This window comes from Nilaparvata lugens, chromosome 8 (assembly GCF_014356525.2).
Source record: "Nilaparvata lugens isolate BPH chromosome 8, ASM1435652v1, whole genome shotgun sequence".
NCBI classification, from domain to species: domain Eukaryota; kingdom Metazoa; phylum Arthropoda; class Insecta; order Hemiptera; family Delphacidae; genus Nilaparvata; species Nilaparvata lugens.
The window spans coordinates 37,480,559-37,500,181 of record NC_052511.1 but is presented as its reverse complement, the minus strand read 5'-3'; the positions used below and the strand labels follow the sequence as shown (position 1 = coordinate 37,500,181).

General features: G+C 34.3%; 1 protein-coding gene across 3 annotated transcripts in view; it reads left to right on the top strand.

The window, feature by feature from the left end:
- The first annotated feature begins 2,056 nt into the window (after positions 1–2,056).
- LOC111047912 (amphiphysin) overlaps positions 2,057–19,623 on the top strand; it is a 39,316-nt gene continuing 21,749 nt past the window's right edge. Inside the window, exons 1-3 of one of the 3 annotated variants that reach the window (XM_039434672.1) lie at positions 2,057–2,177; positions 6,185–6,320; positions 17,176–17,366. In XM_039434672.1, the coding sequence (XP_039290606.1) occupies positions 17,202–17,366 (165 nt within the window). In that variant the 5' untranslated portion in view covers positions 2,057–2,177; positions 6,185–6,320; positions 17,176–17,201. The remainder of the gene's footprint in view (positions 2,178–6,184; positions 6,321–17,175; positions 17,367–19,623) is intronic. The other 2 variants (XM_039434674.1, XM_039434673.1) reach the window with 2 other exon arrangements.

Below are 19,623 nucleotides of genomic sequence, written 5' to 3'. Positions count from 1 at the left end.
TCCTCCACTTCTTCCATTATTGTTCATCATCATCTCAATTTCCTGAACCTCTGATTTTGCTGTTGTTATTCTCCTCCTTGTTCTCTTTCTATTTACTCTTTCTCTTCCTCTTCTTTCTTCTGCTGGTGTTTTTGCCTCACATACTGCATGTACTGCATAATCCCACCTACTTTCATCTCTTCTTCCATCCCTTATTTCTTCTTTTCCCCATTCTTCTGCTACTGCTCACTTTCAATCTTCCTTTCTCCCTCCCTCACTCTCATTCTATTATCTCCTCCCTTTTCCTGCTCCAATCAGTGTGCATGATGGAGCAGTGAGGAGGTGGAGTGGTAGAATGTGGGTTCAAGGTCGCCCCCCTGCAATGTGGGCCGTGTCAGAGGTCAAATTGTTGCCACTATAACGGTGCTATGCTTAGCTGCTACTTTCCAGTAACAACCAAGCAGCAAGTGTGTCTATACTTACTTCCAGCAAGCACTTGCTACCTATTATTGGTTTACAACTCCCGGCTATGGAATGTGCTTCGCGAATTATTGCGGAAGTTCAGTATTTTCGTCCACTCCTGATGTTCCGAGATTGTGCTATAGTCAGTGAGTATAGGATGAAACATTCTATATTCACTATATTCTATACTCACTACCAAAGGACCTTAAAGATGCATAGTCTCACATGCAGCGCTAGTGTCGTACTTGTAATTGAAATCGGCCATTGAGGGGCAACCTATTACATACAAGATTATTACATACCAATGCCTTTGTAATAATCTATAATATTTCAAATATATAGATATGCCTTGTAATAATCTATAATATTACAAATATATAGATATAATATCTCGTGCTAAAATACCCCAATGGCGGCCTTCAATTTCAAGTAAGAGCTATCATTGGGAAGGCATACGCATTGTGGGTCTATATCTCTTTAAGGTCTTTTCTCACTACATTCTATCAGAGATGCCAGAAATAATCTGTCATAATTGTGAAGTATCGGAAAGTATGCTTTCACAATTTCGAAACGTTAAAAGAAAACAATAAAATTATTGATATTTATCACCATTTGTAACCAATGTTGTATTTTTTTTTTTAATATTGGGGGCTCCACCATTTCCCAGATGGGTAGAAAAGTTACAAAGGAGATACATAATCAATATTTCTTTACTTTATGATTCTATACTCACTGGCTATAGTGAGATTCACTATGATCTGTCAGTATTGGTTCAATTGGAACCATATATGTTATTCATCAGAAATGCTGATACAGTTTGAAGTGAATCTGATCATTGAAAGATTCACTCAAAATTGTCAGCATTAGTTGAATGGGAAGCATTGATGTTATTGATTAGGAATACTGACAAGTGGAATTTTTCTGTTATTGGGTCAATTTGTCACTGATATCTCATGTTATTTTGTCAATTCTTACAAGTCGTTTTGTTGTTGTTGTTCTTCTTCTTCTGTCTTCTACTTCTTCTTCCTCTTCTTCTTCCAATATCTTCTTCTCCCACTTCTTCTTCTTCTTCTTCTTCTTCTTCTTCTTCTTCTTCTTCTCCTTCTTTTTCCACTTCTTGATCTTGTCTTTGTCACTCTGGGTTTTATTGTTGTTATGTCAGTTTATACAATTTTGTTGGTTGTTGTTGGTCTGATCCCCAACTTTGTTAGTCACTTTTCCCAATTTCTTGTTGTTCTTGGTCTGGTTTACTAAATTTAGTTTGTTTTGCATCATTATTGTGCATGTCATTTATTAAGTAGTTGATACCTTGAGCATTTGAAATGAACTCATATAGAAAAAATATATTTAAAACCCCAGTAGATGTATTTTAGAAGGTATGCCAAATAAGTATGGAAGTATTGTCTAGTTCATGGAAGCGGTTTCTGATAATATTGATGAATTCTTATAGGTTGTATAAATCGGTTTATCTACTACATTCTACAGTATATCATTTGTTTGTTTCTTGAAGTTCTTATTATGTGTGGTATGGAAATGTTCACTCATACCTAAGACTGAGATCATAACTTCAATCTCAATTCCAATCCTTCAATTATATTACACTCCCATCTACCAAATGGAGAGAATGATTATTTTTTAACAAATCTAAATTTTACTTTTGATTAAACAAAATTTAATTCTTGTTTTATTTTTACCAAATTTTGCAGGTCAAAAGCAGTTCACTGCAGTTTCGGAAGGTAATTCAAGTTTTTGTAGGAGAGTTGAACTGCATTTTTGAAGTTTTTCTTGAGGGTATTTTTCTTTTTTGTGTTTTCCCTAGGTGGTTTTTGTTCCTTATCCCGTACGTTCATTTGTCCCTCTTGTAAAGTAGGCTATGCTATTGTGATTCAAGCATTGGTTTTCCTTCAAGGTATTCTCATTTTTAAAATTTCTCCAATTTTCCTTTTTCGTTCCTTTTCCTGTACTTTTATTTTTCATCGTGGAGGAAATTGTTATTGAATGTAATGATCGTATTCGATTTTTCCCTGTATCTTAGTTTTTTAATCGGTATGAATCACATAATCCACATGTATGAGTTTTTATCCCAGAAAAACATTTTCCTTTCTGATCTCTCCTGTATTTCCTATATCTATAATTTCCTATTCCTGTAATTTCCTATATCGCAGAAAAACATTTTGCTTTCTGATCTCTCCTCTATTTCCTATAGGGTATAATTTCTATAGGGTATAATTAGGGTATATTTCTCCTATGTCCTTTCGGAAGTATTCTGATGTGGTAGTGATTCAATATTGTAACTAGAACTCAATTCAAATTCTTAGGAAACGTGAATAATGAATCCTTATTAAATTGAATGACATGAATTGGCTGCTATTTTGAAGTATTCATTTGGAAGGATGATCAGAAAAAATAATTTTTGTTTCTCTTCGCAAATAAGCTTGTTTGGTGTTTCGGAATCCACCTAAAAATGAAGACCCACCACTTTTACATAAAACTGTTGAAATGATAAGATAAACTGACTGTTGTCTGCTAAATTATCCAAATAAATCGAACTTTCTATTTTGATTGAAAATTTGACTGACTCACTTCTCTATCATTGCATTCATTATCCATTCATGGCATCTGGTTTATTATTTCAGACCGTGATAACAAAACATGACTCATAGGCTCATGTGTCATTTGTCATAGAATATGAATCATGGTCTTAAAGTGAAGCAGATATATCACCCAAGAAAACTATCCATGATAAAAATTTATAACTGTCATAAAGATAAGATTTCCTCATGAAAATTTATCACTCCAGTGGAGATGTGATATTATGATAGGTTATTCGACTGAAATAGATTAAGTAGAGGAGCATAACCTACTTTCTGGAACTATTTATCAAAATTTGGGAAAAACAGTTTTGAGCTAAGTCTGTTGTTGCTTTTCCAGTCATTCATGAATATAATTTTTGTATCATCAAATGTATGAATAAATAAACAGTAGATGACTTGAGATTTGAAGTAACCTACTTTTTGGAACCATTTGTATCAAAATTTGAAAAAGGACAGTTTTGAGTGAAGTCTGTTTTCCTATCCCAGTCATTCATAAATATAATTTGTGTATCATCAAGGGTATGAATAAATAAACAGGAGATGACTTAAGATTTGAGGTAACCTACTTTTTGGAACTATTTGTTTCAAAATTTGGGAAAGGATCAGTTTTGAGCTTAGCCTGTTGTTGCTTTCCCAGTCATTCATAATTTCAATTTGTGTATCAACAAATGTATGAATAAATAAACAGTAGATAACTTGAGATTTGAGATTATTTGAAATTGTAAGCAATAAGCCACACAACAGTGATTAGTTATGATGATTAACAACCGAAGATAATTGAAGAGTCAGGATGCAATGATGATTACTTTGAAAGTGAAGGATAATGATATTAAGGAAGTATAGTGTCAGTAATTAGTAAGATATATAGGCCACCACATAGTTTTTCATCGTGTATTATGCAACATATTTCCCGCAGGTATGCTTCATTATTAATAGCTTTTCTCAGTTCAGTGGTTGGAATTGCAGTTGAAAGTGACGATTTATGTAACACCCAGACAGTAATGAAATAATGAATTACTCGTATATAGAAGTACAGACGTACCAGAGACGTATAATACAAGTATCAACTGTATTTTTCCTCTATGCCTATCTAAACCTTCTAACTTTTATACTCTAGTAATACCGTTATCTTCCGAGGCTTTGTTTTACCAAAGAATATACAATTTTGAATGGATATAGAATTGTTTAAACGTCAAATAGATTCATTTTTATTTAGTGAGATCATTATTATTATACTATAGTTCAATTTATATTATATTTCGTTTATATTTCAGTTGTTTAATGTTGGCAATAAAATTGCATTCAATAAAAAAAATTAAAATTTAATTAGAAGTATAAAAGTATTCTTTTATACTTCTGAATAAAAGGCATTTAAATTTAAGTAAATAGTTACTTAAATAGTAACTACTAGTTTTTAATAGTGATATTCATTCCAATTAACTGAACTGTCAGCATTCCTCACAGAATATATCAATGTTTCCCATTCAACCAATGCTGACAGTTTGAAGTGAATCTCACTGTAGCTTGTAATCTCACTATAGATTGTGATTAATTTATTGTTTAGCAGACTTATACTGTATATATTGAACTGTAGCTCGGATATTAATCTGCTTTGGAGTATTGTTTGGATAATGGTAGAAAATGAAAGCTGATTGATTTTACTATTGGTCATTAATATTGTTGTGACGACCCGTATTGTTCTGAGATTATGAATGGAGATTGAAGTTTAGTTGTACGGAAATGATGGTTACTGATGAATGGAGAGATAAGGTGTTGACAATTTCACTTTTCAATTTCCATCCAGTATAACGGTGATCGTATTTTTACTGGAAACAGTGGTGATGATATTATTCAGTAACTGAGATGGAATTAAATTACATTTATCAAAGTTGATTACGAATTTCATAATATTTACTGTACAATATTAGTTTATCAGTTCATGAGGTATAACTTTTTCAGTATAACGGTGATCATATTTTTACTGAAAACCGTGGTGATCATATTTTGTAACAGTGATGCTATAAAATTAAATTAAATTCTTCAACGTTGATAACGAATTCCTTAATATTTACTGTACAGTATTACTCTATCAGTTCATGAGGTGGATAATTATCGTATAGGCCTACTTTTGGGATCAGAATCCTGAAAATAAAATTATATTTTAATAATTGAAACTGTATTATTACTATTCCGAATTTTCAAATGGTTTGAATCCCAGTACAGTAGTTGTTGTTTGTACGAGTAATTATCCCTTGATATTTGGAGTGTAATATACTTACTAGCATTAATAATAATTATTGTTCCATAACCTAATATCTGTTGAATTCTCCTTTTAGATTGTTGTAAGGCTATGATTTTTGAGAAAATGTTGACGAATTTCAGTAATTGTAGTGTGAAATAGCATTTATTTGATTACGAATAGTTTTGAAAACGTTGTGTTTGTTGTCTTATTGCTACTATATGACAATAATTTCAAGTTTTCTCTTGATCACTGAATATTGAATCATTCCAAATCGAATATCTTTCAATCCGAAATCTCTCATATTCATATTATTGTATTTTTTCTCAAATATCTTATGATAATTTTTGGGTTAAATCAACTGCATCCCCGTCAATCATAGACATTTTTAGTTTTATATGAATAAATTATCATATTTTCAACTTATTCCAACAGTTTTGGATCAATATGTTCAATAAGGTTCGAAAATATTTTCCCTCCAACCTATTGGAAATATTGTAATTTGCGATAATATTCAAATGGATCGCACATGAATTTATTGTATAATGGGAGAATTCTTTTCCTCCAAAAAAATTCAAGTACATAATTTCATCTCAGCGAAAATCTCGCTGGAAATACAGTTACAAGACCGATATTTGATTAATACTGAATCATTACTATATTATTATTTACTTGATAATGATATTCAATGTAGTACTGATTTTCAAATGTATTCTTTGGATACGTTAGAGAAGGCTAGAACCAACCCTCTCATGCAAAACTACCCGTTGCCAAACACTTATAGAAACACTATAGATTAAACACTCATATTATAGCTGAAACATGAAGTGTCTTTTAGGGATACTAGTCAATTTATTTAGAAGTTGAAAAATGTTGGCTAATATTTTTGTTTTGTTTTTGTTTTTTTCAGATCCTGCAGAATTTAGGTAAAGTGGACCGAACTGCCGATGATATTTTCGACGAGCATCTCCAGAATTTCACACGTCAGCACACGGCTGCCACACGTCTGCAGAAAGAGTTCAACAACTATATACGATGCATCAGGGGTAAGCAACACCACAAATCTACTGTTACTATTTTCTTATAAAAAATACTTTTTGAAACCATTCAAAACCTTAAAAAATACTATTTGAAACCATTCAAAACCATATATCCTTCAAGGATCCCTTCAAGGTTAAGTAGTAGAGAAGACTAAAAGTCCTAAAGAATGTTTTCATTTGATCTCATTTCAAAACCCCTCTTCATAGAGAATACGTTTAGAACTGAGGTAAAAGACAGAACCACAGACGATAGAAGGAAACATTTCCTCGTATATAGTTCTTTGCTCTGTGCCAGATACAGCAGCAAACACTGTTAAGTGTAAGTATTTACTTAATTATATAATAGCTAACTTGAGTCTTGATTAAGAGGAATTTTATCAAATATTTGATTCTGTGATTGCACAATCAAATTGTGTGATTTCCAATTGGAAAATACTTACTAGAGTAACTAGAGTAATCTAGTGTATAATTATTTAAAGTCTTGTATGCGACTAGGAGGGTCTAGATTAAAAACTTCTCTATTGTGTAGTTTAGAATCTAGTTGAATGTACAATCTAGAATACCTGCATAAACCTGTATGCCGACTTCTCCAAAACTAAAAATAAAAATAATAAATATCTACAATACTATGTTTACAATTTTAAGGCAATAAAATCAATTTGAATTTCGAATCCATAATCTAGTCGTCATATGCTTTATGCTTTCTGAAGTCCAGGCGATAAGTCATTTTTGTCATTCAAATTATCCACATAGATGATTTTCTAATATTGTATATTATTTATTTTTATATTTTTTGCGTGTATCTCTTTTTACTTTCCTTGCCCTATTACCATAGGTAAGGAAAAGTATTGCTTTCCGAAAAAATTAAGGTACCCCAATTTCTAAAATTTCTATACGTTTCAAGGTCCCCTGAGTCCGAAAAAGTGATTTTGGGTATTGGTCTGTATGTGTGTGTGTATGAGTGTATGTGCGTCTGTGTACACGATATCTCATCTCCCAGTTAACGGAATGACTTGAAATTTGGTCCTTACACTATAAGGATCCGACACGAACAATTTCGATCAAATGCAATCCAAGATGGCGGCTAGAATGGCGAAAATGTTGTCAAAAACAGGGTTCTTCGCGATTTTCTCGAAAACGGCTCCAACGATTTTGATCAAATTCATACCTGAAATAGTCATTGATAAGCTCTATCAACTGCAACAAGTCCTATATCTGTTCAGGAGCTCCACCCCATCCATGCAAAGTTTGATTTTAGATTTCCAATTATCAGGTCTCAGATATAATTTGAACGAAAATTTTCGAGTGGAAAATATTGAGCATGAAAATCTCTTCAATTAATGCCCAGTAACATTTTCACCTAAAATTGAAAATAAGCTTGAAATTTGAATAAATGTGATTATTCAATTGCAAACTGTTGGCAACTGTTGATTCTATTAAATCTATGAAGAGATAGCAGATCTCGTGTGTATCCAGCGTTATTGTCCTATCACCAGCTGGCTCAGATCTTTGAATAGTAGACTTGTGATGCGCGGGGACACTAGCGTCAGGTTATCAATTTTCATAACGGCTAGGAACGTTGTGTGATACGCCACACCAGTTTTTTGTATGTTAATTTCCGGCGTTTTTCTAATATTGTACATTATTTATATATATTTTTTGCTGGTATCTATTTTTCTATGCTATTCTTATGTAAAACTGGTGTTGAACCGTTGGAAGTTGAATAAATAAATAATAAATAAGTGTCGCAAAATGTCCCAAAATAACTGTCTGGGAAAAAACGTATCCTCTTCCTCCTGTAACTGACTCATTCTAACTTGTAGAGTCATCTGAGATGATGATGAATTATGATGATAAATGATAGAATGATAAGCTGGAGACAGTAGTAGGGCTGTCATTGAATGAATGGGAAAGAGTTGTGTTGGTGACACTATGTCTGCCTGTTCAATTGTTCCATTAGCATTACTGCAGTATCTTTTATTGGCCCTAGAAGTGGCCAACAATGCAACACTTCATTCATAAATTTCCTCCTTACAACTCTTCATATTGGATTTCATCTTCAACATTTTCCTTTTGTGCTTCTTTTCCTTTCTCTACTTCTTCTTCTTCTAAGTTTTTTCTCTTTTTGGTTTATTATTTAGTTTGATTTTTTTCTCCACCTTCTCCTCCTCATCCTTTGGCTTCTTCTCTTCCTTCTTCCTCTCTTTTCATGTTTTTTCTAGTTCATCTTCAAGTTGTTATTTATCTTCTCCGTCTCCTTACGTTTTTCTAGTTTATCTTCTACTTATTCTCCTTCTACTTCTTCTTTGTTTTCTTCTCAATTTCCTCTTACTCCTTCTCCTTCATTCATAAATTTTCTCTCAACAATTTTTCATATTGTACTTCTTATTCAACATTTTCCTCTTGTACTTCGTTTCCTTCGTCTATTTTTCCCCGTCTTTATCTCGTCTTGGTTTATATATTTAGTTTCATTCTGCTAACCACCTTCTCATCCTCTTCCTTTGGCTACTTTTCTTCCTTCGTTCTCTCTCCTAACGTTTTTTCTAGTTCATCTTGAAGTTATTATTCATCTTCTCTATCTCCTTACGATTTTTTAGCTCATCTTGTAGTTATTCTCCTTCTCCTTATACTTTGTTCTCTTCTTCTCCTTTTCCTCCTCCTCCTTCTCCTCCTTCCCTTCTCATTCTCTTTCTTCTTCACCTCTTCCTCCTTCTTCTATCCTTATCCTCCTTCCTCTTCACATTTTTCTTACTTTCCACCTTGTTCCACTACATCATTCTCTTTCCTTCCTCTTCATTTCTACTACCTCTCCTCTCTTCATCCTTTTCTCCACTACCCCTCAGCCATTTACTTCTCCAACTTCTTCTTTCTCCTCCCAGATTTCCCCAGCCAAGTCAGCTGTTGGTTTGGAACAAGGAGGAAATTGAAAAGAATGTGAAGAGGGAGAGAGGAGATTAAGGATGAGGAAAAGGAGGAGGAGGAAATGGAGAAGAATAAAATCATATAACTCCTAGCTCTGCCACTATTCTTGGATCTCTTCTTTTCCTCTTTCCTTCTATCAGTAAAATTTTGACAGCTTTCAAAATTTGACGATTGCTTATCAGTAAAGTGTGACCTTAAGGTGATGAAATTAGTTTTCTGTTTATTTATTATGCTTATCTGTTATTGTCTGTTTATTTTGACAGGTTTAGATAAAGTTTCTAAAAGTAGTAATCCATGATTTATGAAGTTATCGGTTTTCTCCGTAGTTGCTGAAGAATAGTTAGTAAATATAATAAAAGTTTAAATTATTGATATTTCTGACAACTTCCCAGTGTTTCCATTATGGATAGATATCACAACATCTCACCAACAACAGTATCTGAAAATAATAATAGTTCATGAAATGATGCAGTCCATATATTTGAGCCATACTACTGTAAGCCTAACATATTATACTTGAAAACATGGATCAAGTAATATTTACAACATTTAGATTGGTCTGTTTATCATTTGTGTTATCATTTGCCTTAGGTAATGAGAAGGGTACGGATGAGAATAGGAGTACACAGTTCATTTAAATGAACCAAAGTTTTTAACAGTTCCTAATAAGTTACTAACATTTCCTAATAAGTTACTAACAGTTCCTAATAAGTTTGTAACATTTTCCCATAAGATCCGAACAATTCCTAATAAGTTCCTAACCGTGTTCCTAATAAGCTTTTAGTTCCTAATAAGCTCTTAGCAGTTCCTAATAAGCTCCTAACAATTCTTCATAAGTTCCTAATAAGCTTCTAACAATTCCTAATAAGTTCCTATCAGCTCCTAATAATTTCCTAAGAATTCCTAATAGGTTCCTAACAGCTCCTAATGAGCTTATAGTTCCTAATAAGTTCTAACAGTTTCTAATAAGAAGCTTTTAGTTCCTAATAAGCTCTTTACAGTTCCTAATAAGCTCCTAACAATTCCTCATAAGTTCCTAACAGTTCCTAATAAGCTCCTAACAGTTTTTTTATAAGTTCCTAACAATTCCTAATAAGCTCTTAACAGTTCCTCATAAGTTTGTAACATTTCCTAATAAGTTCATAACAATTTCTAATAAGCTCCTAATAAGTTCTTTACAATTCATAATAAGCTCCTAACAGCTCCTAATAAGCTTCTAGTTCGTAATAAGTTTCTAATAGGCTCTTAACAGTTCCTAATAAGCTCCTAACAGTTTTTTAATAAGTTCCTAACAATTCCTAATAAGCTCTTAACAGTTCCTCATAAGTTCATAACATTTCCTAATAAGTTCATAACAATTCCTAATAAGTTCCTAACAGTTCCTAATAAGTTCCCAACAATTCCTAATAGATTCCTGACTGTTCCTAATGAGTTGCTATCAGTCCCTAATAAGTTCCTTACAATTCATAATAAGCTCCTAACAATTCCTTTTAAGTTCCTAACAGTCCTAATAAGTTCCTAACAATTCCTAATAAGTTCCTTATAAGTTTCTAACAGTTCCTAATAAGTTCCTAACAGTTCCTCATAAGTTCCTAACAGTTCCTAATAAGTCCTTAACAGTTCCTAATAAGTTCCTAACAGTACGTAACAAACCAAACAATTTCTAATAAAATATTAGCAATTCCTAATAAGTTCCTAACAGTTCCTAATAAGTTCCTACAGGTTTAAATAGGTTCCTGAGTCATTGGAAAGCAACAGATTATTCTCTCCTCCACTCAAACTAATTCCTTCTAAAATTTTCACTTCAAACACTCGTGGAATTCAAAAAACAAAATCTATACAAATTAGTACAGCCTGACTAAATTGCTATTACCAAACTGGAGAAAGGAAGAGGAAGCTATTAAGGCTGAAGCATCTGGCCACCAATACCAAATAGGCTTACATTGATGATTTCAGATTCAGAAATGTTATTAGTTATTCCAATTTCTCTAATCCTGTAAAAAGCTCTCAATCCTGTTCCTCACTTCCATTCTTGGAACGCGGCACGATCGGCGATCGACTTTCTCCCGCGCATTCTTTTCAAACTGAAAAAGAAGAAGAAGAAGAATGTGGGAGGAAAAGATAAACAAAATACGATGATGGAGAAGAAGGTGGAAGGAAAAAAGAAGAAAACGATGATGATGATTATGATGAATAAAAAGGTAGAAAAAAGACGAAGGAGAAGATGATGGGAGGAAAAGAAGAAGAAGGTGGGAGGAAAAAAGAAAAAGAAGAAGGTGGGAGGAAAAAAGAAAAAAGGAGAAGATGGGAGGAAGAGAAAAATAAAACGATGACTAAGATGAAGAAGAAGACGAGGATGAAGAATTAGAACAAGAATAAGAAGAAGATGAAGAAGAAGGTGGGGGAAAAGAATATAATGATGATGATGAAGAAGAAAACAAGAAGAAGAAGGAGGAGAAGAAGAATAAGAAGAGAAAGAACAAGAACAACAATAAATACATGAAAGGCGAAAAGAAGAGGAAGATAATTGAAAAGAAGGACATAAGAAGAGCAAGAGGAAGAAAAAGTAGAAGAGCAAAACCAAAAACCGTTTGAAGAGACATGAAGAAGAGTAATAACCAATCAAAACAAGAGGATAATGAGCATGTAGAGATAATGGCGAAGTAAAAAGTGATGAAATGAGAGAAAAGAGAAAGAATGAGAGTACCAAGTGGAAGGAGGGTGATAAAAGAGAAGCAGTGGCAACAAGGTTGAGATAAACAAGAAGAAAATCAAAATGAAGATGGAGAAGAACAATAAGAAAATGAGGTTGAATAAGAAGTGAAAATTACGAAGATGTAGATGAGGAGGAGGAGGAAGGAGATGATAAATATGATGAACAAGAAATGAAGAAGAGAGAGTGAAAGAGATAACAACAATAGCACGATAAAGAAAGTAACGATGAAAATGTGAAGGAAGAAGAGTATATGAGAACTGCAATAAGAGAAGGATAAATCTCAGAGAAACAATAAATATGAAGAATAAGGAGAAGAGGAAGAAGAAGATTGAGAAGAAGAAGAAGGAAGAGAAAGAGGGAAGAAGAATGAAGAGAAAGAGGGAAGAAGAACAACAAGTAAAAGAGGAGGAAGAAGAAGGAAGAGAAGGAGGGGAGAAGAATAAGAAATAGAAGAAAGAGAGGATTGAAAGCTAGATGAAAGGAAGCACTACAAGTAGAGAATGATGAAGAAAGGTAGAAGAATTAGAAGAAGGAGGTGGAAAAGAAGTAAGTAGTAGAAGTAGAAGAAAGAAAGGATTGAAAGCTAGATGAAAGGAAGAAATAGAAGTAGAGAATAATGAATACGAAGAAGAAGGAAGAGAAAGAGGAAAGAAGAACAACAACAAGTAAAAGAGGAGGAAGTACAAGGAAGAGAAGGAGGGGAGAAGAATAAGAAGTAGAAGAAAGAAAGGATTGAAAGCTAGATGAAAGGAAGAACTAGAAGTAGTAGAGAATGATCAAGAAGAGAAAGATCAAGGGAAGGTAGAAGACCTAGAAGAAGGAGGTGGAAAAGAAGCAAGTAGATAGTGGAAAGGAGCGAGCCTACTTCGGATTGAATAAATAAACCAAACATAGCTGGTTCCACTCCACTCACTTCCGTCAAAATGTAAACACTGCCTTCAGAGAGAAATGTAACTCTCCATCTCTCGTATGTGGGAGAGTGAATGTACACATTCTGATATCCAAGAGTTTCACTACAATCTGTCAGAATTCCTCGATAATATCATCAATGCTCCCCATTTAATCAACGCTGATAGTTGAAAGTGTATCTTACTTTAGTAGGTTACATGAAAAAGTTGAGATTTCTGTCTGAGCTTCAAATATGACGTGTTTCTCTTGATTTTCTCAAATACTTTTTCAATTCAAATACGGTAAATGAAATTAATCTTGTTCTGTGAAACAAGAATTTTTGTTTTGAAATATTGTATTTGCTGTCTATTGAGGTGATGAGTTGATGGCTGTAAGTTTAACCATAGAGAAACAATAGCATAAGTAGATATCCCATGGTATAGGGCGTTTATGTCGCAACTTTTACTGTTATCTCAAGCCGATAGCCCACGTAGTTCTTTCCCGAGAAGCTGTGTGACGCTGGTTGTCCCCCATATTGTGTCGTTCATACACTCTCACCCCAACAACAGTAAAAATCGTCAATAATCGACAGTAATTGACTTGAGTTAACAGTAAACGTTGCGACATAAACGCCCTTATGTCGCAACTTTTACTGTTAACTCAAGTCAATTACTGTCGATTATTGACGATTTTTACTGTGTTGTTGAGGTGAGAGTGTATGAACGACACAATATGGGGGACAACCAGCGTCACACAGCTTCTCGGGAAGAACTACGTGGACTATCGGCTTGAGATAACAGTAAAAGTTGCGACATAAACGCCCTATACCATATCTGATTTCGCTATTTTTTCTCTATGGTTCAACAAATTTTTATAATACTATCATCAATACCATACATACAAACAAACATAGAGATTCTATAGAAATTTACCATGGTGCTATTCATAGTGGTATAATGCTGTTGAAGGTTGAGGTGTGTACAGACTTGAGCACCACGAACACGCACTTCACTTTTACTTTTCATCAGCTGCTGCGACACACTATGCTGTCCACCCACTGCCTTACAAGAGGATCAGAAATGATTTTTAACTGAAACTGGAGATCAAGCCAAGTTTCAAAATTCAGACGGCAAAAGCTGATGTCTGCCGGTGTAATTTGTGCGCCAAAATGAACCAGATTATCAAAGAGCATGCACTTTGATGCTATGCTTGTTATATCTGTACCTTCTAGTTTCTGTATAAATACAGATATAATCCTATTATATTAAGCGAGCAATTTCTGTATATCTGTTTATATTTTTATATCTGGTTATTTATGTTCAACGGATCTCGAAAACGGCTCTAACGATTTTCACGAAATTTGGAACATAGTAGGTTTATGATATAAAAATTCGATTGCACTAGATCTCATCCTTGGGAATACTCGCTGAACGACATTAAGAGGATAATTCATCCTTAGCTGAAACTTAGTTGGAAAATCAAAATCAGCTTTCATAAGCTGACGTTTAGCCAGCTGTAAAATATAGCACGATCATTTTAGAGAATTGTGTTCTGTTTATCAATAAATTAAAATAACGAGCGAAACTCGGTGCCCCGATATTCAGGTGTTGAAAAGAGAAATACACGTGCTCGTGGTGCTCAAGTCTGTACGCAGCTTCATGTATCCTCCATAGAAATTTACCATAGTGTTACTTATAGTGGTATAATGTTGTTCATAGCTATAGGTCTTTCGTTGATTAGGTCATCTTATAGGTCATTCATTCATTTAATCAAGCATTACAATAATGGGAAGAAAATCAGATTTCAGCCCAAAATGTTTTCTCTTCAAATTTTATTAGAATACTCGTAAATTATGCAAAGTAAGATTAGACTATTAAATAATGAAAAAGACTAAGAAATGGTCAAAACAACACAGATTTATTGATACTTAGAAAGACCGGTTTCGGTTATTACACCATTGATAATCGACAATCAAATCGACAACACGATTGACAATGGTGTAATAACCGAAACCGTCTTTCTAAGTATCAATAAATCTGTGGTGTTTTGACCATTTCTTAGTCTTTTTCATTTAATATGAATAATTACCACAATATCAACTTCTCAACTACACAACATAAGCTCTTCTACGCTTTACACGTGCTAGCTTCGTCTCAATGTGAACATCATAATATGATCATCAAATTATATAAACTCGTCTATAGTGAGGTCCACGTTATAATGGCAGTGGAGAAAGATAGGAGATCAACGTTGCCAATCTTCTGTCGGATCAATGCCTTCTATAGACGGTAGTTGTGCTTGAAGCAGGCCTTGATAGCCCGTTAAGTCCGTCAGTCTACGTTTAACACTAATCTACGATTACATGTTAGTATGCTCACATTTATTATCATGTGTTTTATTCTGAGATTAAACTAAATAACACCACTGGAGATTACACTGATCTTTAAATAACACCACTGGATATAGCACTAATCTCTAAATAACACCTGGAGATATCACTGATACCTGAATAACATTACTGAAGATTACACTAGCTAGGGGGAGGATACCAGTTTGTCAATATCTCACTTCATCAAGTACTGTACCTACAGTATTTTGAATAGGTAGATTACTCTAGATACTGAAGCAAATGAGGAGTTTGGAAAATGATGAAGTTTCCGTAGCTGATACACAGTGAGCTACATCGTTGCACACTATAGTGAGGTCCACGTTATAATGGCAGTGGAGAAAGATAGGAGAACAACGTTGCCGATCCTCAGTCTTGTTAATGCCTTCTATAGACAGTAGTTGATACAGGTTTATTGATGTAATATACTGTTAATTCTCATTCAAAATAATCAATTATATTTTATGTGCAAGAAATTATATTTTTCAATAATTTCCCAATGAATTTTCATAATTAAGATGAAATATTTTGTTAAATCATTATTAACTCTACATTGTTAAAAGACGATCTGGCAACAGAGCAAAGCGAGAAAGAGATAGCGCTATCCGCTTTGTTAAATGATAGACAAGGATGGCTATACCATTGCTAATCAAACACTGCCATGTGGACCTCACTATAGCAGACTAGCGTCTGCCTCTCAATATGCGGCTAGCCTTTATGGAGGAAGCAGATACTTGACTGAACAGAGGAAAGTGATACGAGAAAGAGGTGATAAAAAAGACAGATAGTGAGTTGATAGTATACTTCAAAGAAAAATAAAGGAATAGTTAGTTGTAGTGAAACAGATTAGGGTAGGATATAACAACATTTCAATTTGGGTGTAATACACACATCTATCTCCCAGTATTCCTTATGGATAACTCTAATGCTTCTCAACTCAACCAATGCTGACATTTTAAAATGAATCTCACTATAACACTAAGGATTTACGTAACGCCCATCCAAGGTCGATCTTGTTTCACTGCACTATTAACACCGGTATTAGTTGTCCATTGCAGCCATCTTTGTTCAATATATTGGCTACTGGATAGCTTCATCTCTCTCGGCTCCCGATTTTAATCGTACAAATACTACGTTATTATGTAGTTTGGTGTAATCTGACATGGGACGGAATCAATCGTAGACCGCCAATGAAGAGATGGTGGGAAAGAGAGAGAGATTGATTGATTGAGACTTTATTTATGTAGATTACAATATATACTGGCTTATATACAATAGCTTAAAATACAACAAAATTATAGATGAATTTACATAATATAGACTAAGAAAATAATATTATTGAACTGTATATGATATAAAAAGCAATTTGTAATGACTATAGATAATATTGTTATGCATCTACATAAAGTGGCGGAGCTTTGGACATATCAATGTTCATTCTTCGGAAAGAATATTCAAGAGCGAGAGAGTGAGTGAGAGTTTGTGTGACAGAGAGAGAGAGAGAGAGAGAGAGAGAGAGAGAGAGAGAGAGAGAGAGAGAGAGAGAGAGAGAGAGAGAGAGAGAGAGAGAGAGAGAGAGAGAGAGAGAGAGAGAGAAAGAGCGAGAGAGTGAGTGAGAGTTTGTGTGACAGAGAGAGAGAGATAGAGAGAGAGAGAGAGTGACTGTGGGAAAAAGAAGAAGTTAGAGAAGTATGGAAAGAGATGATAGATGAGTGAGAGCAGTGGGTTGAGATTGGGAAAGCTCTGTTGTAGATACAAGTATAAGCGCATTGTATTGATTGTATCTGTCTAGTTTTCTCCAATTTTCATATTTCATTGTTGTATGATTTTTTTCTGTACTTATATTTCAAATTAATCTCTATGACGATGTTCAACTGTTTATTGTATTATATATGATTAACTGTGTTGAATAAATTTATATCTTATCTTATTTTATCTTGTGGTTACAGCGGTGCAGGCAGCGAGCAAATCGCTGATGGACTCTCTGAACGAGATCTACGAAAGTGGCTGGACGGGCCATGACCTGGTGTACGTGCAGGCGCAGAACGCAGAGATGCTCTGGCAGGACTTCAGCCACAAGCTCGCCGACCAGGTGCTCATACCGCTCAACACCTACCAGGCGCAGTTTCCCGAAATGAGGGTTAGTATCACAAATAGATTAAGCTAGGCGCACACCAGTTAGTCAAGACAAGACATGATCAGACAAGTTTAGTCACAATGCTAAACATTGTTGCTTATAACGCAATTCACAGTGATTAGTCATTGCAATGAGACATGTCTTCATAAGCAACTATGTGAAGTATTGTGACTAAAGGTGACTAGCCTTGTCTTGACTAACCGGTGTACGCACAGCCCTAAGCTGCGTTTACACCAAAGTTATTAACAAAATGTTCATTTTTCCGTCCTTATGGATTCTATTAGATTGAACGAAGCTTAACAAACACTTATGTTCATCATGTATATGATAAGTGTTGTGTTCAATCTAGTAGAATCTATAAGGACGGAGAAATAAACATTTTGTTAATAACTTTGGTGTAAACTTTGGTATCAAGTTAAGATGATGCTGCATCATATTGTGTTGATAATGTATCATTCATGGTGATATCATAGAGAAAAGATAGCGTAAGAAGATATCCCATGGTTTGTAGAATTCATCCAAAGCTTGGAGGTTTTGTATCAATTTGTGATGTTGTGTATCAAGTTAAAATGATACTGTATCATTCATGGTGATATAGAGAAAAGATAGCATAAGAAGATATCCCATGGTTTGTAGAATTCATTCTAAGTTTGTCGGTTTCGTATCAAACATGACATCAACATGACATGAAATTCTCAATATGACAGTCTTTCCTAAGGTCTTTAGAAAAGTCTTCTAAGATGGTCTTTAGAAAGACTTCTAAGGTCTTTAGAAAAGACTTCTAAGATGGTCTTTAGAAAGACTTCTAAGGTCTTTAGAAAAGACTTCTAAGATGGTCTTTAGAAAGACTTCTAAGGTCTTTAGAAAAGACTTTCATGGTAATGAAGAGTTCAGTTGAGATCATACATTACATGTTGTACTACTGGAGAAGAAAAGATGAGGAAAGTGCATTTCCTGAAAATTGCAAATTATTGGAGTCCTCTCTGATGAGATTTTTAGTATCTCTGTTTTTATTAATATGTAGATCAAATAATCTCCAATAATGTTTACAGATAATGCAAATGAAAGGTTATATTCACGCTGTAAGACCGATAAATGCGAGCGGATTCTATGAACTTCCCAACACATCTCAATTAGATCTCGTACCGAGTTATCAAGCGGTGCTTCAAATAGCCTCTCTGTGCCATGAATACCGGGCTAATGAACTACTCTATATGCGAGACTCTGAAAAAGCAATCCTTCCCAAAGCATAGAGCCACTTTTCAAGAGACAACCGATAAAAAAACGCGTCCTAAAAACGCTTTCAAAGAGACAGCAGCAGTCTGTCAGCTCAGCCACCTGGCTTGCTTCATCTCTGATCTTCATTTCAAGAAAGCAAAAGTCGTTAGCTCATCTCTGGTATTTATTTCAAGAAAACATTTTGCCAGCCCTGTCTCAAATGAGAGAGTTTTACGTGGTTCTTGGTGTTTCATTACAAGCTGGCTCATTTAGAACATAGTTGTATTTCAAAATATTCAGTGAAGATGGAAAGTTCACCTGATAGATTCTATCTTGATTGTAAAAATATCTCCCAGAGTTAAAATGCTTCTAAAAGTAGAATTATTCTATTGTGTGTAGAAATAGCATCTTCTGATTCACAAGCATTTTTGAGAATCTTTTCATTTAGTGCTGCATTTCAATTTAATTGTTTTCATTATTTTACAGATTCCTACATGACATACTACCTTCCTTCCATACAGAGCTGTTCATGGATTTTCAGAAGATATTTTTTTTAATCAATTATTGTAGAGTGCATTAATTCCACTCCTAAAAAGGGGCTTATGTTTGTTTTTAAACTGCGTTCTTCTCAAATAAATTATCAATTACAGATTAACAACAAAAAGATTTGTAAGTTATATTGAATACTAGCCCTCAGGCTCGCTTCGCTCGCCATATCCGTCTAGCCAGGGGGCTCCGCCCCCTGGACCCCCGACTGGATCGTCCAAGAATGAGATCAGCAGGCTCGCTTCGCTCACCTGCATTTTTCATTTGAGCATTTTTATCATATGTTAGAACAATCCAGTCGGGGGTCCAGACTAAACGTCTGGCTAAACGGATATGGCGAGCGAAGCGAGCCTGACGGCTAGTAATATAATATTCCCAGGATAGAAGAAGCAGTGCCCAATAAATTTTTCCGCGATAAATGCATTTAAATCTTCAACTTGGTGCCAACCTCACAAAGTCAACTCAACTTAATGCCAACCTGACAAAATTATTAATT